The sequence below is a fragment of the Phascolarctos cinereus genome, unplaced genomic scaffold, assembly GCF_003287225.1.
Source record: "Phascolarctos cinereus isolate Bilbo 61053 unplaced genomic scaffold, phaCin_HiC Scaffold_4;HRSCAF=312, whole genome shotgun sequence".
In the NCBI taxonomy this organism is placed as follows: domain Eukaryota; kingdom Metazoa; phylum Chordata; class Mammalia; order Diprotodontia; family Phascolarctidae; genus Phascolarctos; species Phascolarctos cinereus.
In genome coordinates this window covers 382,791,254-382,809,569 of record NW_027555847.1, presented here as the reverse complement: position 1 = coordinate 382,809,569, position 18,316 = coordinate 382,791,254, and the positions used below count along the sequence as shown (strand labels likewise).

The 18,316-nt window shown below is 36.3% G+C and overlaps 1 protein-coding gene across 1 annotated transcript in view; it reads right to left on the bottom strand.

Annotated features, from left to right (window-relative positions):
* Nucleotides 1–3,081: 3,081 nt before the first annotated feature.
* The window catches only part of RIT2 (Ras like without CAAX 2), a 486,751-nt gene continuing 471,516 nt past the window's right edge, over nucleotides 3,082–18,316 (bottom strand). Inside the window, exon 5 of the mRNA XM_020985731.2 lies at nucleotides 3,082–3,565. Within this exon, the coding sequence (XP_020841390.1) occupies nucleotides 3,338–3,565 (228 nt within the window). The 3' untranslated portion in view covers nucleotides 3,082–3,337. The remainder of the gene's footprint in view (nucleotides 3,566–18,316) is intronic.

Here is an 18,316-nt window from a genome sequence, read left to right as displayed (position 1 = left end):
TGAGGCATTATTTTAAGGTTCTGTAGAGGGTAATGTTGAGAGAGTGCTTCCTCTATTTTTCCAGTTTTATAGTCTATTACTTCATTTAGTGATCCTGGGTAATAATAATAAATCACATAACACTTTATCTCAGTTGATCCTTAAAGCAATTGTGTCAGGTCATAAGAATACAGGGTATTATACTCAATTTATAGAAAAAACTACAAAGGGTTATTGAGCCTGTTAATATAATGAAAATAATGAGGAATAAAGCTAGGCCTCGAACCCAAGTCTTTTGATTCCAAATGCACTGATCTACCTCTCTAGGTTTATACTTAAAAGTTATCTCTGCTCCTTCTATTTCTTCTGCACATAAATAAAGAGACTAAATGTTACTAGTTTAGGGCCTTTCATGAGCTATAAATTTAATATCGTGCCTTTGACAAACTCCAACTAATTGAAGTTTTTACCCACCTTGTCTAATAGTCTACCTTGAAAAGAATGACTTATGGCAGGATTGCTTTTGGCTAGCAGTCATCCCAACCTGGAAACAGGGTTAATCAACCCTCATATATTATGTATTTTAAAGAGACACTATGGATCCTTTTGAGAAACAATATTTTCCATTTTATTTATTAGCTGACTTTAATTACACCTCTGGAGAAGGATGGATGATGCCAAATTGCAACACAGACTGTCAGCAGAGTAACTTATGCCTGCCATCTTGGAGGTGTACTAGGCATTCTGAAAAATAAAATTAATGTTTTATTTAGAGAGTTTATTTTTAAATCCTTTCCCTCCAATTATTGGTCATCTCATATTTGTCACATACCCCAAGGAAGCATTTTAACCTACTGGGTAAAATATTGGAAAGGAAATCCAGAAGACCTGTCACTAGCTTATTGAGTGACCCTGGGCAAGTTAAACAACAACTACATACACACACACAACACACACACACACACACACACAAATACACATATGTATATGTGTGTATAAACATTTTCATTTGATTTGATTTCTGTATTTCCATGAACTTTTTTCAGTCATCTTTATTTTATTCTTGGTTTGCTGGGGTCAGTATTTTGTCTTTAGTATTTTTTGCATCTCCTTCCAGTGACCAACAGAGTTCTTTATGTCTTCTGAAAAGATTTCTCTTTTTGTCATTCCTAATGAAATGGGGAAGCAAGCAACACTTTTCATTGTTGCTCTCCACTCTCCCTTTGTACCCCTTTCTCCCACATCCATTCTCTTCCCTGCTCCCCGAGAGTCTAGGACATATCCTCCTCATCATTGCCTTTGCAAAGCCCCTCACTTCAATACACCATTCTAACTTCCCTTCTTATGAAGTGACAAATGTCTCAATATTATTTTTCCCTTCCCCTCATATCCTAAAATCTCAATACAATTAATCATGGGTTTTAGAGGGAAGTAATTGGAATAACTTAATGCATATTGAGATATGAATATGTGTGTGTGTGTGTGTGTGTGTGTGTATGAATAATGCTTCTTAATCTGAGTCATTAAATTTTAAAAGAGAGGCTATAATCATAACCATAACTAGCAATTTTTACACTGAGGGCACATAGTGCACACTCAAAAAACTTTTAAAGATAAATTCAGCTAAAGAGAGGGAAGACTTCAGGACACATCTTTATGGGGGAAGGATAAAGAGGCTTTAGAAAACCAAGTCCAGGAAGTTGCTTCTGGGGAGGGGAGCATAATGAGGGTAGGAAATTCATTTGGGAGCTAAGGGATGGTCCAGATTAAGGTTGGAAGTGTGCTGTCTGGTAGCTCTTGAGTTAAACTACTCCTTTTGCTGAATGTTGTTTGTTCTTCGTTCTCCAAGAGGATTGATGACATGAGGGTGATGTTTTTGACATGTGAGTGAGTGGGATTTAAGTGAGGCAGAGCTGTGCAAGGTGATCAACCTCACTCTCTTCTCCAGAGTTATTACAGTCCAGTGGAAAGACAAAAGTCAAGATTATTGGGGATGGCCAGCCAATTTCATTAGAATAAAGAACAGTCTCCCGTTAACATTTAAAAAACTTTATAGTCTAGAGGTAGCTAGGTGGCCTCATAGATCATATAATGCTATGCCTGGAGTCAGGAAAACTCATCTTGCATTCAAATCTGACCTCAGACACTTACTAGCTCTGTGACTCTGGGGAAGTCACTTAACCCTGTTTGCCTCATTTTCTTCATCTGCAAATGAGCTGGAGAAGGAAATGGCAAACCACTCCAGTATCTTTGCCAAGAGAACTCCAAATGGGGTCACAAAGAGTCTCAGGAGTACATTTTGTTGTTGTTCAGTCACTCTTTTTCCTAAATGGATAATAAATTCAGTTGTCTTCATGTTGCTGATGGCAGGCAAGTGCTGCCAGAATACTCTACATTTCATTGTCCTCAGACAAAGGGCATTGAACTCTAGTTCCAGCTCACAAGCAACTTATGTGAATCTTTAAAATGGTAAACTTTTAGGCAAAGTGGCAAATCTCAAAGTGAACAAGCTCAAGCAATTGTAGGGAAATACTTTGGGCTAAATGTCCACTGAGTCATATATAAATTATACTCTGGTGGCCATATATTCTATTTACACATAGATCCATCCTTACTTCAGATAGTTTAATCCTATAAGAAAATCTTTCATGAGGAATACATTATCACTGTAAGAGTGTGTAACCCCCACAAATAAAAGCCTTCCCAAGAAACAGACAATCCCTTCTCACCCAAACTGGTCTGCTGAGGAGTTAGGAATCTGAAACACTGAGCTAATTCCACTTTCTCCATTGATTCCCCACTAGTGACTACTTTCAATAATTCCCCAAGGCATTCCTAAGGCTCATCTGGGGAGCACTCCAGAAAGAAGCTCAGTGATTGTTACACTTCAGAAAAGATAGGGAGAGAGACTCCAGCCCTCAATGCTTTCCTGGGCTTCTTTATTATTTACTGAGCTTCTCAGTGTACAAACAATCCTGCTCTTATCAGGGAACAGCAGATCCCTAGAGTCTTTTATCATTCCAGCTGTGATTTTGAATATTTCCTCCATAACTTGATAGCATACCAAATGAAGCCAGACTCTTTAAAGGGAAATGAGGCAATTGGAATGGCAATTTTATTTAGTGATATATTGTAAAAAATAATCAGCATATTTGGTAGATTGACAAAATTCATCCAAATCTTAAAGACAAAACAGAATCACCTCAGGAAATACAGATACACAGATTTTGCTTTTACCTCTAGGCAAGGGGGGAAAATGTGGAAAATCAGAGGTTGTGTAATGAATTGCTACATCTGTAATTGTCAGACTGATCAGCTCTGGAGAGAGAAAGATGTCAGCCAATCTTAGGCTGAGGGGTCATGTCATATTTTCCTGCTTCTTCTTCAGGGAACCCTTTAATTTACTCCAAAGACTGTCTTTTCTTTTCAATTTTTTCCCCATCAGAGATGGCATGGCTTCTTTCTTGCGGATTTCTCTCACCAAGCCATAAAAAACATCATCAACATAGAAGCGCAGAGCTGCTGATGTCTCAAAGAATGCACAAGTGTACTCTCGGGCTAGACTCAAGCCTTCTTCAGTGGATACCTAAGACCAAAAAGGATGAATTATTAATATTTGTTTTAAGCAACATAGATCTCAATGACTTTTCTTCATGAAGTGTTTAATCTGAGCCATGACATGTTTGAATTTGTGTAAAGAGAGGTAAAATATATCTATATCTATATATCTATATAGATATAGATATATATAATATATGTATGTATGTGTGTGTGTATATATATACATACATATATATATGCATATATATACATATATACATATATATATGCATATATAACATATATATACATACATATATATGCATATATATACATATATATACATACATATATATGCATATATATATATACATATATATATATATTCATTGATTATTTTTGAGCTATCAGGACATTATTAGCATGTTACCTTGGGCAAATAACTTTATCATCATTGGTTTCAGTTTCCTCATTTGTAAAATGAATTGTTTGGATTTAATGATATTTATATTCTGGTACCTGGTGTCAGTATCTCCACTCTGCAAACTAATGGTTTGTCCAGTATTATTGTCTAGTTCCCTGAGGAGCTAGTTCCCAGAGTTTAATCTTTGTTCCAAACTAAGATTCCTTGCTCCTTTAAATGCTTTTGTGGGGGTGGGGTGTCAAACACAGGGCTCATTGAAATATTAATACTGTTGAATATATAATGAAAGTAAGATAAGGAGGGAATTTAATCTATTCCAAACTATACATTTTACAGATGATAAAACTGAAACCCTTAGAAAGGAGGCAGTTGTCCAAGGTTAGAGACTGGGTGTGTTAACAGAGATAGTCTGAACCTACATCTCCCAGATCCAGGGCTCTTTCAGCAATGTGATGGTGCTTTGAAATGTACAACACCACCAATTCTTACAGATGTTTCAAGTTCATTGAAACTTCTAAAAAGACCACTTGAAGGTAATGATATCAAGATTAATAGTATAATAACTAGAATTTACATAAAGCATGTTGGTAGGTAATGGAAGTATTTAGATCCTCATTTTGCAGATAGAGAAACTGAGGCTTAGGAAGGACAAGATATTTTGGAGAAGGAAATATGGTTATTAATTCTCTGGGCTGGGGACACTAATAATATATATATATATATATATATATATATATACATATATATATACACATATATATATATATACATATGTATGTATGTATATATATGTATATGTATTTAATATTTAGAAATAACTTAGTTCACAGCACTATTGGGAGGTAGGTAGTGAATATATTATGATACCTATTTTTGCCATGATAGATAAACTGAGGTTTAGAGAGGCTAAGGTGTTTGCACAAGGCCACAGCTTGCAAGTTTCTAAGGTGGGACTCAAACAAAGGTTCTCTGACTTCCTGGATAATGCTCTTTCCATCATACGACAAAAATAAAGCCCAACCTTACCATCTTCCCCCCAAAAAAATTCCCTGTAAGAGACAGGAAAAATTTGATGGCCCAAGAGTACTATCTCCTTAATGTAAGTGACCTTTCATGAGGAGGAAAAGCACCATGGTATCTACCAATTACTCCCTGAAATGCCGTTACCCATCTGCCAGAGGAGACCTAACAATAAAGTCACAGATGCATGGGGGTGAGGGGACTGCTGGGGCAGAACTGCAAAGAGAGGCCATTTCAGCCTGGGCCCCAGCTGCCAGTGGGAGCCTTTCAGCACGTCCAGCAATTAAAGCATGATTCTACACAATCTGCTGACTTTTGAAGCTTCACTATTATTATGTTTTTTAAATTATTAACTTTTACCTGAATATGATTAATACTATTAAACTACACATGCACATGTATGCAAATGCACAAACGTGCATATACACACACATACAAATAAACATGCACACATACTCATACCCTTAATAATTTTCAAAAAGAACAATAATAATTGCAATTGTCTAGTAAGCTTTATCATGCTTTGTGATACAGAAGAAGATGGTTATACTTTTAAAAAATGACCTATAATTGCTAACCTTGAGTAAGGAGAGATTGCTAGAAAGGTAGGCTTTGCTTTTTCATAGGAAGCTGTGCAAGCAAAACTTCCTCTCAGCTGAGTCTACCGGGCCCTGTTAAGAAACTTAGTATATGCCATAAGGGCCCTCTTTGGGATCTCTGGTAGTTTTTATTGTATCTCTCTCAGTGCCACATTTGTTTTCATTAAAGAAGTCTTGCTGTCAATGACAACCACATTGGAATCCATATTGAGCTTAGAGATTTGGGGATCTAAACCTTTTTGTTTACTTACAAAAGCATCAGAATACTTGAAATCGTGAATTCTTAGCTATATTTATTTTTGAAAAAGAAGAATCATAGTAATTTGATGCCTGAAGTAGTAATGATTGAAGAACTTTACCTTCTCCCTCTACCAGTTCCAGGGAGAGTGCTGTGTCTTCATTTCTGGACATATTTAATCAAAAGCATTAAACTTTTAAGAAATTAATTTCTCATTTGTCAGCTTATTACATAAGCAATTTCAGCTCTCTTCAACATTTAACAGGTACCTATTTGGTGCTGAGTACAAAGCTGAGGGTAAAAGTGGGAGATAGGGTAGTATACAAAGATTAAGTAAGATCTTGATTCAGAAGATTTGCCACAAACATAAATAACTGCACTTGTTTGCTTTAGAGGTTCCAATAAAGTGTTACGTGAGGTATGAGAGATAGGAACAATCAGGGAATGCTCATGGAAAAGGAATCATTTCAACTAGATTTTAAAAGTTGTGCGGTGGTTCAATGGCCAGAAGGTGTATTTGTGTGTTTGCGTGTGTTTTGGGTGGAGAGGAATTTAAAGTATAAGAAAATAGCATAAAGAAAAGGGAGAAGAAAGCACAGGAATTTTTATAGATTTTGATTGGAATGTAGAGTAGAGTGAGTAATATGAAATAAGGCTGCAAAAGTAGGGCATCCACAGATTGTGGTGGTAGAGCTTGAATGCCATGTTTGTAGTCCAATACTTCAGGCTTCACAAAGCATGATGTTGTGAAGCTTCTCTCTGCTTTAACCTTCAACTCTCATCATCAGTTAGTATTACCTATTCCTCATGAGACAAGTAGGGGACTTTGCTATGATCTCTTCCTCACATATCCTTTACAGATCCTCATGTTTCACAGATAAGACATACATCTTTTTTACTGACTTGGCAGGGACTACAAAATGACTCAAGGTATTTCTCAACTTTTACTTTTTTGAATTGCCAGGAAATCAAAGAAACAAACTGCATTTCGACCAACCTTTTAATTATTTTTTTTTCTTTTGGTGAGACATTTGGGGTTAAGTGACTTGCCCAGGGTCACACAGCTAGTGAGTATTATGTGTCTGAGGCCAGATTTGCAGAGTCCTCCTGACTCTAGAGCCAGTACTCTATCCACTGTGCCACCTTGATGCCCCCCCAAGCTTTTAATTATTAAAGCTACCACATTACATGATGTCTCTGTGAGACATTCAAATCAAGGGACACACACACACACACACACACACACACACACACACACACACCCCAACAAGCATGCATCCATGCACATAAACACATAGACGCAAAAGACATTTTGATATACTCACCATGAAAGCCCTGAAACTCTTCCATTTTTCTTTCCCACGCCCCCAGTTCTTTAGATATCATGAAAGTATGAATAGGACAGACTCATCCTTTAGAAAATAACTAAAAGTTTGTTCCTGTTTTCTCCTACTCCCTGTTTGCTCCAGGACCTGGAAAGTTTGTTTCCCAAATACAGAACCTCTTCATGTGGATCTTGGGGTTCAAGGAGGCATTCTCATTCTCTTTACTTTTACTTTTTGATCTTCCTCCAAGATAGCTGGAATGGCTACACATGATTCCCATGGCATTTTTTGGAAATATTTCCAATGGCAAGAGGAAAGAATGAAATGAAGAGATGCAACCCTGACCTTAAGATGATGATATTTGTACTCACTAATGGATTGAAAGAGGGACTGAGGGGGAAAGAGGTTAGGGGGATCAACTATTGCAGGGAAACAGATTGGTAGTTATTTAAGACCTTTATTAGATTGGTGTCAATTGTAACAGAAGGAAGGTACATATTTGAGTGACAGCGTGGAGATCTAATTAACGAGATTTGGTGATAAATAATGATGTAGGAAATAAAAGAAAGAAAAACATAATACCAAAAATAACTTAAATTTACTGACAAAAATAAAATCTGAAGTGCAGAAAGTCAAGCTCACAAAATTAAAGTAAAAAGAATTGAGTCAACAACTCAGATAACATATAGAAATGCTTTCAGAACATAGTTCAGTTTGAAGTGCATCTAATTTTGAATAAGGAAACCTGGATTTACGCTCCAGGTTTGATACGTCCCAGTGATGTGAACGTGCATAAATTATTTAACCTTCCTGTGCTTTACCACATAGATGATGACATCTATGAAAGGAGAATAATATTTGAACCACCTACATCACTGTGAGGTATGTAGTTTGTTAAGTTTGGGGGCAATGCAATTTATTATTTCAAAAAATACTCATATTACTGAAAATAATCATAAAAGATGAGTACAAAGCTTTTTTAAAAAATATTTTAGTGTCTTACTCATTTTTTTCTCCGTTGTTTAGCGACTACAGACTAGTCCAACTCCCACCATAGGCATGAATAATTTCCATAGTATTTGTGACAAGTGATCTTATAGGCTCCTCTTAAATAACTCCTGGGCCCCTAGGTGGCACAGCACATAGAGTGCTAGGAGTCAGGAAGACTCATCTTCCTGAGTTTAAATCTGGCCTCAGACACTTAGTAACTGTGTGACTCTGGGAAAGCCACTTAGCACTGTTTGCCTCAGTTTCCTTAGTTGCGAAATGAGCTGGAGAAGGAAATGACACACCGTTCCAATATCTTCACCAAGAAAATCCCAAATAGAGTCATGAAGAGGCAGATATAACAGAAAAAGTGGCGGAACAACATCAATATAGACCACATATTCCATTTTAAACAGCTCTAATTGTTATGTAATTTCTCTTTATACTGAGCTAAATCCTTCCTCAAATACAATATTTTCCGCCCATTTGTCCACAGTGTGCCCTTGGGCTTCAAGCAGAACAGATCTAATCTTTCTTGCATGTGACAGCAGTTCAGTTGCTTGAAAACAATGTCATGCCCCCCCCCACACACACACACATACACACTTGCTCCTTGCTTCTCCTCATGTCTTTTCTTCTTCAGGCTAAACATCCCAAGTTTCTTTAATTGATCCTCATGTGGCATGATTTAATGCTCCCTTACAATATATGCCACCAAAGGTGTGCTGTTAAATATTTAACAATATCTCTACCTAAAATTAAATGTATGTGGGAGAAAAATTTAATCTACTTTATTTACATTTTCTCCATCATTTTCTTAAGTCTAAAACAATAGATCAATCTATGATTTATAGCATTTTCTAATTTCTGAGATATAAATACACTGAAAATTTAACAATTGGCCCTCATGAGCAGGTTAGAACTGGCTCCAGCACCCCCTTGCAGTTATCATTCTCTTCTGAGCAAGCTTTAACTTGTCTATGTCTTTTTAAACATGCTCCCAAACACTCTACATCACACTCAAGATTTGGTCTAACAACAGCAGAGGACACCATTGGTGAAAATATTGAACAAAGTGTACAAGGACTGAATCCTGAGTCAATCCAAGGGAACATGTTTATCTAGTTGGCAGAGAGTTTTCAATTGAAAATTATTTCATCCAGGAGCCAGTAAATAAGGGGGTATGTACTTTTGGAGCATGAAGCTCCTCCAAAGGCAAGGGTGCTGAAGCTGAGGGACAGTTGGACATATTGAATGGACACTAACAAGAAAGATGATTATAGAAAAGGATATTGAGGATTCCAAAGACTAACTGACTGGGCTACATTCAATTCTTTCTCTTCCTTCTTCTGTACTATAAAGACTCTAATGTCAAGAACTAAGATATACTGGTAAACTGTATGCATATTGCATAGTCTTTCTCAAATTGACTTGGAAATTATGAGAACTTCAGAGAAAACAACTATAGTTTACACTTATGATTTAAGGTTTGCAAAGTGTTTTATATATATATATATATATATATATATATATATATATATATATATATAATACATTAACTGAGTCTCACTATAATTAGGTAATAAAATTATCATTATTATCATTTTATATATGAGAATATTGAGTCTCAGAATGGTCTTTTGCTTTGAAAATAGGAATATAGATTACAAGTGTCAGAGGTGGGATTTGAAACCATGTCACCATTGACTTGGTCAGTGGTCATTCCAGTATACCAAACTTTTATCTAATACAACTTCCTATTTTACATTCATGGAAACTGAGGCTTAGACAAGTGTAATGACTTGCCCATCGTCACATAGTCAATAACAGAATCAAAACCTGAACATAGGTCTTCTGAAACTTTAGACTCAAAGGCCCGTGTTCATTGTATCACATTGTGTTTAAACAAGGACTTCAAAAAGGCAATGAGTATCAGAATTAGTAAAAGCAACTACAGTTACTCCACCTGATTTAGTAATAGGAAACTAGAAAAGAACGTGTAAGGATGTTGAAATAAAAAGTTGAGGGTCCTCATGACAGATGGATGGTCCATGCCATAATATGTACTGATTTCTGTGCCAGGATTATTTTTCCATTGGTACAAACATGTCATATTTCTCTGGATCACAAGGAACTTCTCTATTTCCTGTTGCTGCTGCTGATGTTTGACAATCTTTGATAAGCTGTTATTACAATGTGAAGAACAGGTATATTGACATGGAACATAGAGGAAAAGTCCAGGTCTAAGATCAAGTGATCAGGATAAGCCCCATGTCTGGCATTTAGTGGGTCTGACAGCATGTTCCTTATTGACCTAGTGCTTAGTTTCCTGTCTTTACAATGGAGTGAGTAGTAAGTTACGTTCATATCCATAGGATAGAATTAAAATACTCAGCTTTATGCAATGCATTTTAGAATGGGACATTTGGTGAAAAGAATTCAATTTATCAGTCAGCAAATACTTAGTTACTACTGTGTAAAAGGAATTGGGCTCTACTTCTTTTGTTTCACATGCTGTTCTGGGGAGATAGTGATTAACAAAGAGGAAAGCAAGAGATAATAAACAGCATGTATATAAATGGACTTTCTGAGCTATGGCAACAGAAATGGTTCTAGGGAGAGGGTTTGGGATGCTTTGTTCAATGGAATATTTGAAGTCCCCAAGGCCTTGTACTTTTCATCTGAGAAAATCTAGTGAGTTCATTGGGGTAGGGAGAGGAGGAAAGAAAGAAAAAAAGGAGGAAGGTTGCCATAGCAGCCAATATTTGATACAAAGAGGTAAAAAGTTCAATACTGAAACATTTGCCAACAGCAAGCAATGTCTACAATAATTTTTGGCTTCTTTTATCTTGAGAGTTTCAAATTTCATCTATATTATTATACATGTATATATATATATATGTATATATATATACATATATATATATTTAAATAGTAAAAGAGTCAGATATAGATATAGATTTAGTAAAATTATAAGTATATATTAGAACCATAGAATTTGAAAGGTAGAAGAGCCCTTAGAGATGATTAAATACAATCTACTGATTTCTAAGATAGGAAAACAGAACTTCGAAGAGGTTACATTAATTTCCCAAGTTTATTAGCTACTTATTAGTTGGACCAAGAATAGAACCCAAGTGTCTTCATACCCAAGTATTTCTTTTTCTGTCTATACAGAATCATCTCTCTTTTCTGCCTCTATTGCTCAATCCCCCTGTCTGCTCTTCCTCCTCTCCATTTTCCCCTTCTCTTCTTTTTTTCTCCCTTTTCCCTCTCCCTCTTCTCCTTTTTTTCTCTCCCCTACTCCCCCCCTTTTGTACCTCTCTCCTTTTTTTCCTCTGTGTTGAAATTATGTATCTGGTTATAATCTCCTAACCACCTCAACACTTAATATAGTAAGTAGCATATAACTAACCATTATAAGGTAACAATAAATAGGAATTAAGAATGTAAAGCAGAACATAGAAGCTGCTTAAAAACAAAAAACTCCTAAATTTATTAATTCCATATCCAGAGAATGTGTGCTAAATTAGAAAAAGCCATCTAGGCCCCAAAGTAATGGTCATTCATTCCATCACAATATCCAAAGAACTGGGCCTGTTTGCCTGAACCAACCAGGGACCCCACTGTGGTCCCTTGCCTTTAGACTTAAACCAAGGGCGTCCAGATTTGGACTATTTGTTCACAGCGGCACCAAGAATAAGTGAGCTGGACTCCTTGAACCCATTAGGAGAAAGCAAAGAAGGACAAGGAACTCTTTGCCTCACCTCTGGGATGACTAGAATACTCAAGTTGCTTCAATACTTCAGTTATTTCAAGAAATCCAGTCCTAAGAAATATACTTGAAGTCAATATATAACAAGAGAAAGTTCTTAACATTTTATTTGTTCATTCATTTCTTTGTTTTATAAATATTAAAAACATACTATTTTCTAAATCCTTTGCATCTTTGAGATAAAGTAGATAGCTGCCTGTGTAGTATTAAAAGAGGGCCACAGAAGTTCCTTGATTTAAAGAAAAAGAGCAAAGAAAAAACATAGCTTATTAACCTTGGCAGGCCCAGGTTCTTGGAATTTCACTGTTATAAAAATTCTCCCCCAAAAAATTTCCATTGTAAAAAGTTATTTGTTCTTCAAGAATATTTTTTCCCTAAAATATAAAAATCCTTTAGAGGACTATCGTATGGACTCAATGATTGGGAAAGTCTAATGAAACCCCCTGAACCATAGAAAAGATCAATTGAGGTCCATCTAAATTTAGAAAAAAGAATACTAATTACTTTGGGGAAATATTTCAGAGGAAAAAAAATGTAAAACATTCCTTCTACTCATTTTTTAAATTAGATATAAGAAACATAAGATCCTACTATTTAAATGCAACATCAATAACTGATAATGAAAATAATGAAGAAGATAAAAGATAATTTAGTTATCTGTCATGCCCAATTAAGTGAGAGAGGCAGAAAAGAGAAAACAAAATGGAGAGGGAATGAAGAGTAAAAGACATGGAGAAAAACAAAAAGAAAAATATAGAGAGGAAGACGCAGAGACAATACAGAGAGACAGTACATACAGAGAGACAGTGTGAAACCTACATAGCAATATATACATAAAAAGACAAAGAGATAACAAACAGAAACAGATTTTTGTACAGTAACATTCATTTTCTTGTCCTTTTGATATATTGTCATTAAGTACTTTTAAAGCCTTTTTTTGTTGTTTTAGACTATAAATATACTGGTGCTCTAACTTCTTAGCTATTAATATTGGCACATAATTTGTTTATTGGCCAAGATATTGTCATCAAAGTATAGATTATAGAATTTCATTGTTAGAAGAGATTTTGCAGGTCATCTTGTCATCCTGTTTACCCTTTTAAGGTGAGGAAATTATGCTCAGATAGGTAGAATGATCATCTAATATCATATAACCAGGTAGTTAAAGATCCCAAAGTAAAACTTGTGTTTCCTGACTCAGTTCATATTTCCTTCCTCCATATTCTCATCAAAAAGACCTTGGAGATCATCTATTCAATCTCCATTTTACAGATGAAGAGTCTCATTGAAGTAAAATGGCTTGCTCAGTCACATATAAAGTACAGTGCTCAGCACAGCAGAGGTGTTTAGTAGGGGCAGCTAGTTGGTGCAGTGAATAGAGGACTGGGATTAATGTTAGGAAGACCAGAGTTCAAATCAGCCTCAGACACTTACAAGCTGTATGACTCTAGACAAGTCACTAAACTCTGTTTGCCTCAGTTTCTTCATCTGTAAAGTTAGCTGGAGAAGGAAATGGGAAACTGCTCCAATATCTTTGCCAAGAAAACCCTAAAAGGGTTCAACCAAAAGGACTGAACAACAAGGTGCTTAATTAGTAAGTTAATTAATAAATGCTTATTGACCAACTGATTGGACTGACTTTTGCAGTTGCCTTTGGGTAACCCTTTGGGAAACTCACTAACAGGTTTCTCTACAGAAAAAAAGAACTTCACATATTGCTTTCCCTTTAAATATATATAGTATTTTGATCCAAGTGACTACACAGGTGACAGGGTTGGTTTTTTTTTTCAAACTTATAGTAAAGAGGAGGAAAAAAAAGAACGTTCAGGGCTTTGCTAACCTCTTCTACCTTTCATCTTTCAAACCCAAGACATCTTGTTCTTCCCAAAGTGAGCATTTGGCCCTGCATCCTTGCCTTGGGACCCTGTTGTGATTCTGTGAGCAGGGGAACTTTGACAAGTTTGTTAAAAAGCAGCAACCTCTGTGGCCTGCTTTTCCATGTCAGTAACACCTGTTTTCCCTTCAAGTTTCTGGTCATGTCAGAGCATGCTGCAAAATGATACCATCACTGCTCCTGACTTGTCAGTTCCCTGACAGTAGATCCTCCTGTAAGGCATCTGGAAACAAATTCAGCAGCAGTTCCAGTGAGGATATTTAAACAAGACTTGTTCTGTCTCATCTTTTATAAATCCTATATCGATTTCCCCAATAAAGAGCCTGAGGAACTGCTTTAATTTCTTCCCTTGTTGCCACTTCTCATAGGACTGGTTGAGAGCTTTGTTTCTACCAGACTCTCCTTTTACCATGCCTAACTTGACAGTTGCCTTGTTGACTCATTCCATTGACAATTTTCCTGAGTTAATGGACTGTTTGGAATAAAAATTGGCTATGGAATCAGAAAATCATAGAATCTTAGAACCATAAAATCTTTGACATGGTATAGCAAAATTTCCTGTACAGTGATGGTGGTGGCATATCTAGCTTCTAGCCTTTGCCTGTAAAGATTGGACTTTTTCCTATTTCATGAGGCAGTCTGTTCAACTTTGGGACAGTTTAATTATTCATAAGATCATTCTGATATTGAATTAAAATATGCCTTCCTCTGATTTCCACTATCGGTCGCAGTACTTTCCCTAACCCCTATAGAATAATAGAGAAGTAGCTTAGTATTTCTACCAAAAGCCAGCCCTTAAAGTCTCTGTAAAGAACAATCATATCTCTAAATAAGACCTCCTTGACTAATTGCATATAGGACTTTAGCCTGATTATGATGACAAATGTCTCCTATTAAAAAAACAGCCCTCATTCTATAGGATTCTATGAGGGGAAAATGACCCAGAGAGAAGTAACAGGAGCAGATGGTCCCTGTCTGCTTTTTTCTTACAAACTGTGCGTGGCCAAAAACCTCTCTTGACTGAGGGAGCATTTACTTTTCCAATAAACAAGACTGTGCAACCAGATGAAAATGTTTGGCAGGAGTGAGATGTTTTAAGACTAACTTTGATAATTTCTGTGAAAGAACAAAGGGAAGTAAGCTAGTCTTATTTCGTATATTTTCCTATCAAATAACCTAAAAAGACGAAATAAGGACTAAATATGTGATATGTAAAGCTGTGCATTCAAAGTGACACTGGATTTAGAGTCAGGGGACTCTTGGCTTTGAATCCTGATTCTGTCATTTAGAAAGTATGTAAGCTTTGACAAATAATCACCCTCAGCCTCCATTTCTTCATCTAGAAAATTGGTGTACTTTCATTACTTTTCTCATAGGTTCATTCTTAGGAAAGTATGTTCTAAACCTGACTTAGAACTTAGCTAATAGTAATTGATTAATAAATACCAGTTAACTGATTGTAAAAAAGAAATAATTATAGGAAATTATTGAATGGTACTACTTAAGTCAGGACATTGTTGTCATCATAGGCACACCTGATTTACCCTTTTCCTCTTGGGTAAGGGGGTTGCTTTTGTCACCAGCATTATATTGACACCTCTTAAACATGTCTATTGTTGGCAAATACCAAGCTGTTTCATTTGGGCAGCTGTGGTTGGTGTCAGTGGAAAAAGACAGTTAAGATTTCATTTTGTTTTGCTAAAATTCTTCCCATGCTTCATTCTGGAAGAAGTTAATTTGGAAATTGCTTGCCAACATACTAACCCATCTAGTTTGTATCTGCTTTCTCATCTGTAAAAAAAAAAAAATGGCACAATTACAATCACAAACTCCTGGTTTTGAAAGGGATTTTGGAGGCTGTCATTCATATCCACCTGAAGAAGGAAAAAATCCCCTAACTTCCCTGACAAGTCTCTGCTTAAATGGAGAACTCAATACTTTAAGAAACAATGCAATCCACATTTGGATAGCTCTTATTGTGTGACAATTTTTCTAGATTAAGTTCAAATGCTCTCTACAACTTTGGTCCATTGTTCCTAATTCTTCTTCCTAAGGCCAAGCTGAAGAAGTCTAATCTTTATTTTATGTAAGATAGCTCTTCAAATATTTGAAGACAGCTGTCCTATCCTTGCTAAGTCTTTTTTACTTCCCCCATCACTAGTTCCTTCAACTATCCTTTGTACATGATGTTTTCTAGTTTCCTCAGTGTTCTAGTCCCAAGCTGAGTGTTCTTTGGATATTATCCAGCTTGTCAAATCTATCCTAAAATATGAGAATCCAACTGGATAGAATATTACATAAATGGTCTGAGGAAGGCAGAGCACAGCAGAGTTACCACCTTCCTTGTCCTGGATACTATACTCATGCCCAAAATGAATGAGTCTGTTTGGTTCATTTCAGCTTACACTTTTTATGGCCCTTTGATCTTTTCCCTTAAAATTATCTGGAGCTAACCAGAGAATTTAGATGATTAGCCTAGCTTATCACCATGTACATTTGTTATTTTCATAGTGTCATTGGTCTTACCTTCTCCTCTGCAAAGCTCTGCAGAAGCTAGAAGGAAATTTTTGCATTAACCTTCCTGGTTCACTAAATATCTGTTATCTCTGTGAATGCTATGAAGTATTAGCATAAATAATTAAAACAAGAGCTCACTTACTAAACTAATTTGTGATTCAGCCTTGTTTAGTTTATAGTGTTTACTTGCTAACTGATCTCAGAAATTCAAGCGTCCATCTATCTAGATATCTAGGAAAGTCATTATTGCCTTAATATTTAGGGGCATTCAGCCTCTCCTCTAGCAGTGAGCTTCCTTGGACTTCTATTTTCCTCTCAATGGGAGGCTGTAACATCCATTAATTCTGCCATTAGTTTCTGGGGATGGTGTTTGAAATACATAATGAATACATTTGCAAATTAGTGAGGTGAATATTTTGCAATTATGAAACCAATTAATTTTTTGGCTGTGTCAGAAGGGGAAAAACTTTCAAGAACCAAGCATCCGCTAATACGAAATGAATATTTATGCCCCTGTGGTCCCTCTATATTGAGAGAATCATTTCCTTAGATCAATGCAAATGACTGGATTTAGGGGCCATTTCAATAAAATGCAGTTCAACTTGTAAAATGTCTCTGTCTTCTTAGAGCCCAGTCGAGCTTTAGCTTGACCTCATGAAAAAGGAAATATTTACTATCTTCAAAGGTATTTTACAACATTAAAATTCTGTTTGTGGCTTTGTAAACCTCCCCTGGAAAATTACAAGTAAGATTAAATGGAAGGCAGACAGCCTGGGGAGGCAGTGATAGATGACCTGCCATATTGAAGATAGCCGACTCCCTGCTAAGGTCAGCCTGCACACACCAAAAGGACAAAAGGAAAACACAGTGACTAGGGGAATGAGGAAGCTGAAAAGACACGGTGTAATAGACAATAGTGATCCCTAGACCACACCTGAGGTGGAAGACAGAAGTATTTACACTTGGCTATGGAGGGTGCAAAATCCATAAAATATTCATATCATTTTGACTTGCCATTATGATCAACAAAACAAAACAAAAAACAAGCAAAATAAAAACAACCCTACCCCCTTTTCTTGTTCATCTAGAAGAGTTGCCGCATTTACCTTTTCATCTGACTTTGTCAGGACAATATTGGGATCAGCCTTAGAAAGATTTTGGTGGCAAGTTACCATTAGCAAAAAACACCTAAATCAGGTCGGCAGGCCCAAGTGCTGGTCTTGAAGTAGACTAGCAATAAATCGCACTCTGGGTGCCTGAGCCTGCCAACTGCCAGTCATTAGAAGTTCAAGCTTTCCATGGATACCTCATCCTAGGTACGAGTGGAATGATAACTGTTCATTTGGAAACTTTGCAAAAGAAGTGGCTTTGAGTTTGGTGTAGGTTAGCCTAATTAGTTACTGAAAGGAAGTAAGTTTCTAAGAAATATTTCCAAAACTTTTTCTTGGTGCCTTAATGCACTTTTCTTGGTGCGAAAGCGCACATGTAATTATAATTGTCAAATGAGGGGTGCTGATGTTTTAATAAATAAGCCTAGGGCATTTTGACAACTTTCACCCCAATAAAGGGGGAAAAATCACTGAACAAGTTGAAATTTGTCATTCTTTCATTCCCTAGAGAGACCGTTCTTTATGTCTGTCAGTAAAGAAAACATGATAATGATGTTTGGGGTTATTGGCAATTGGCTTCAGGGTGTGTGTGTATTTCCCCTTTTTACGTGAGTTTTATGTTGGTCAAAAGTACTGCATTGACCTACCCACTGAGGCAAGACATGTATATATCAGTAAATTACCTTTCACATGTTGCTTTTTGATAGGTCTTAGTTAAACTGGGGACATACTGGCTTGATATTTCTACCAGGTCAGCAAGTCGTGTGGTTCTATAAGGATTTCTGAGCCCTGAGGACCAGTTTGTGAAGGCTGTTTATAGAATGACTGTACTAAAACGGATTTTAGAAATTCTTTATTACAATGTCTGCCACATGAGAGTAGAAACTCAGTAGTTTAATTTAATGAAAC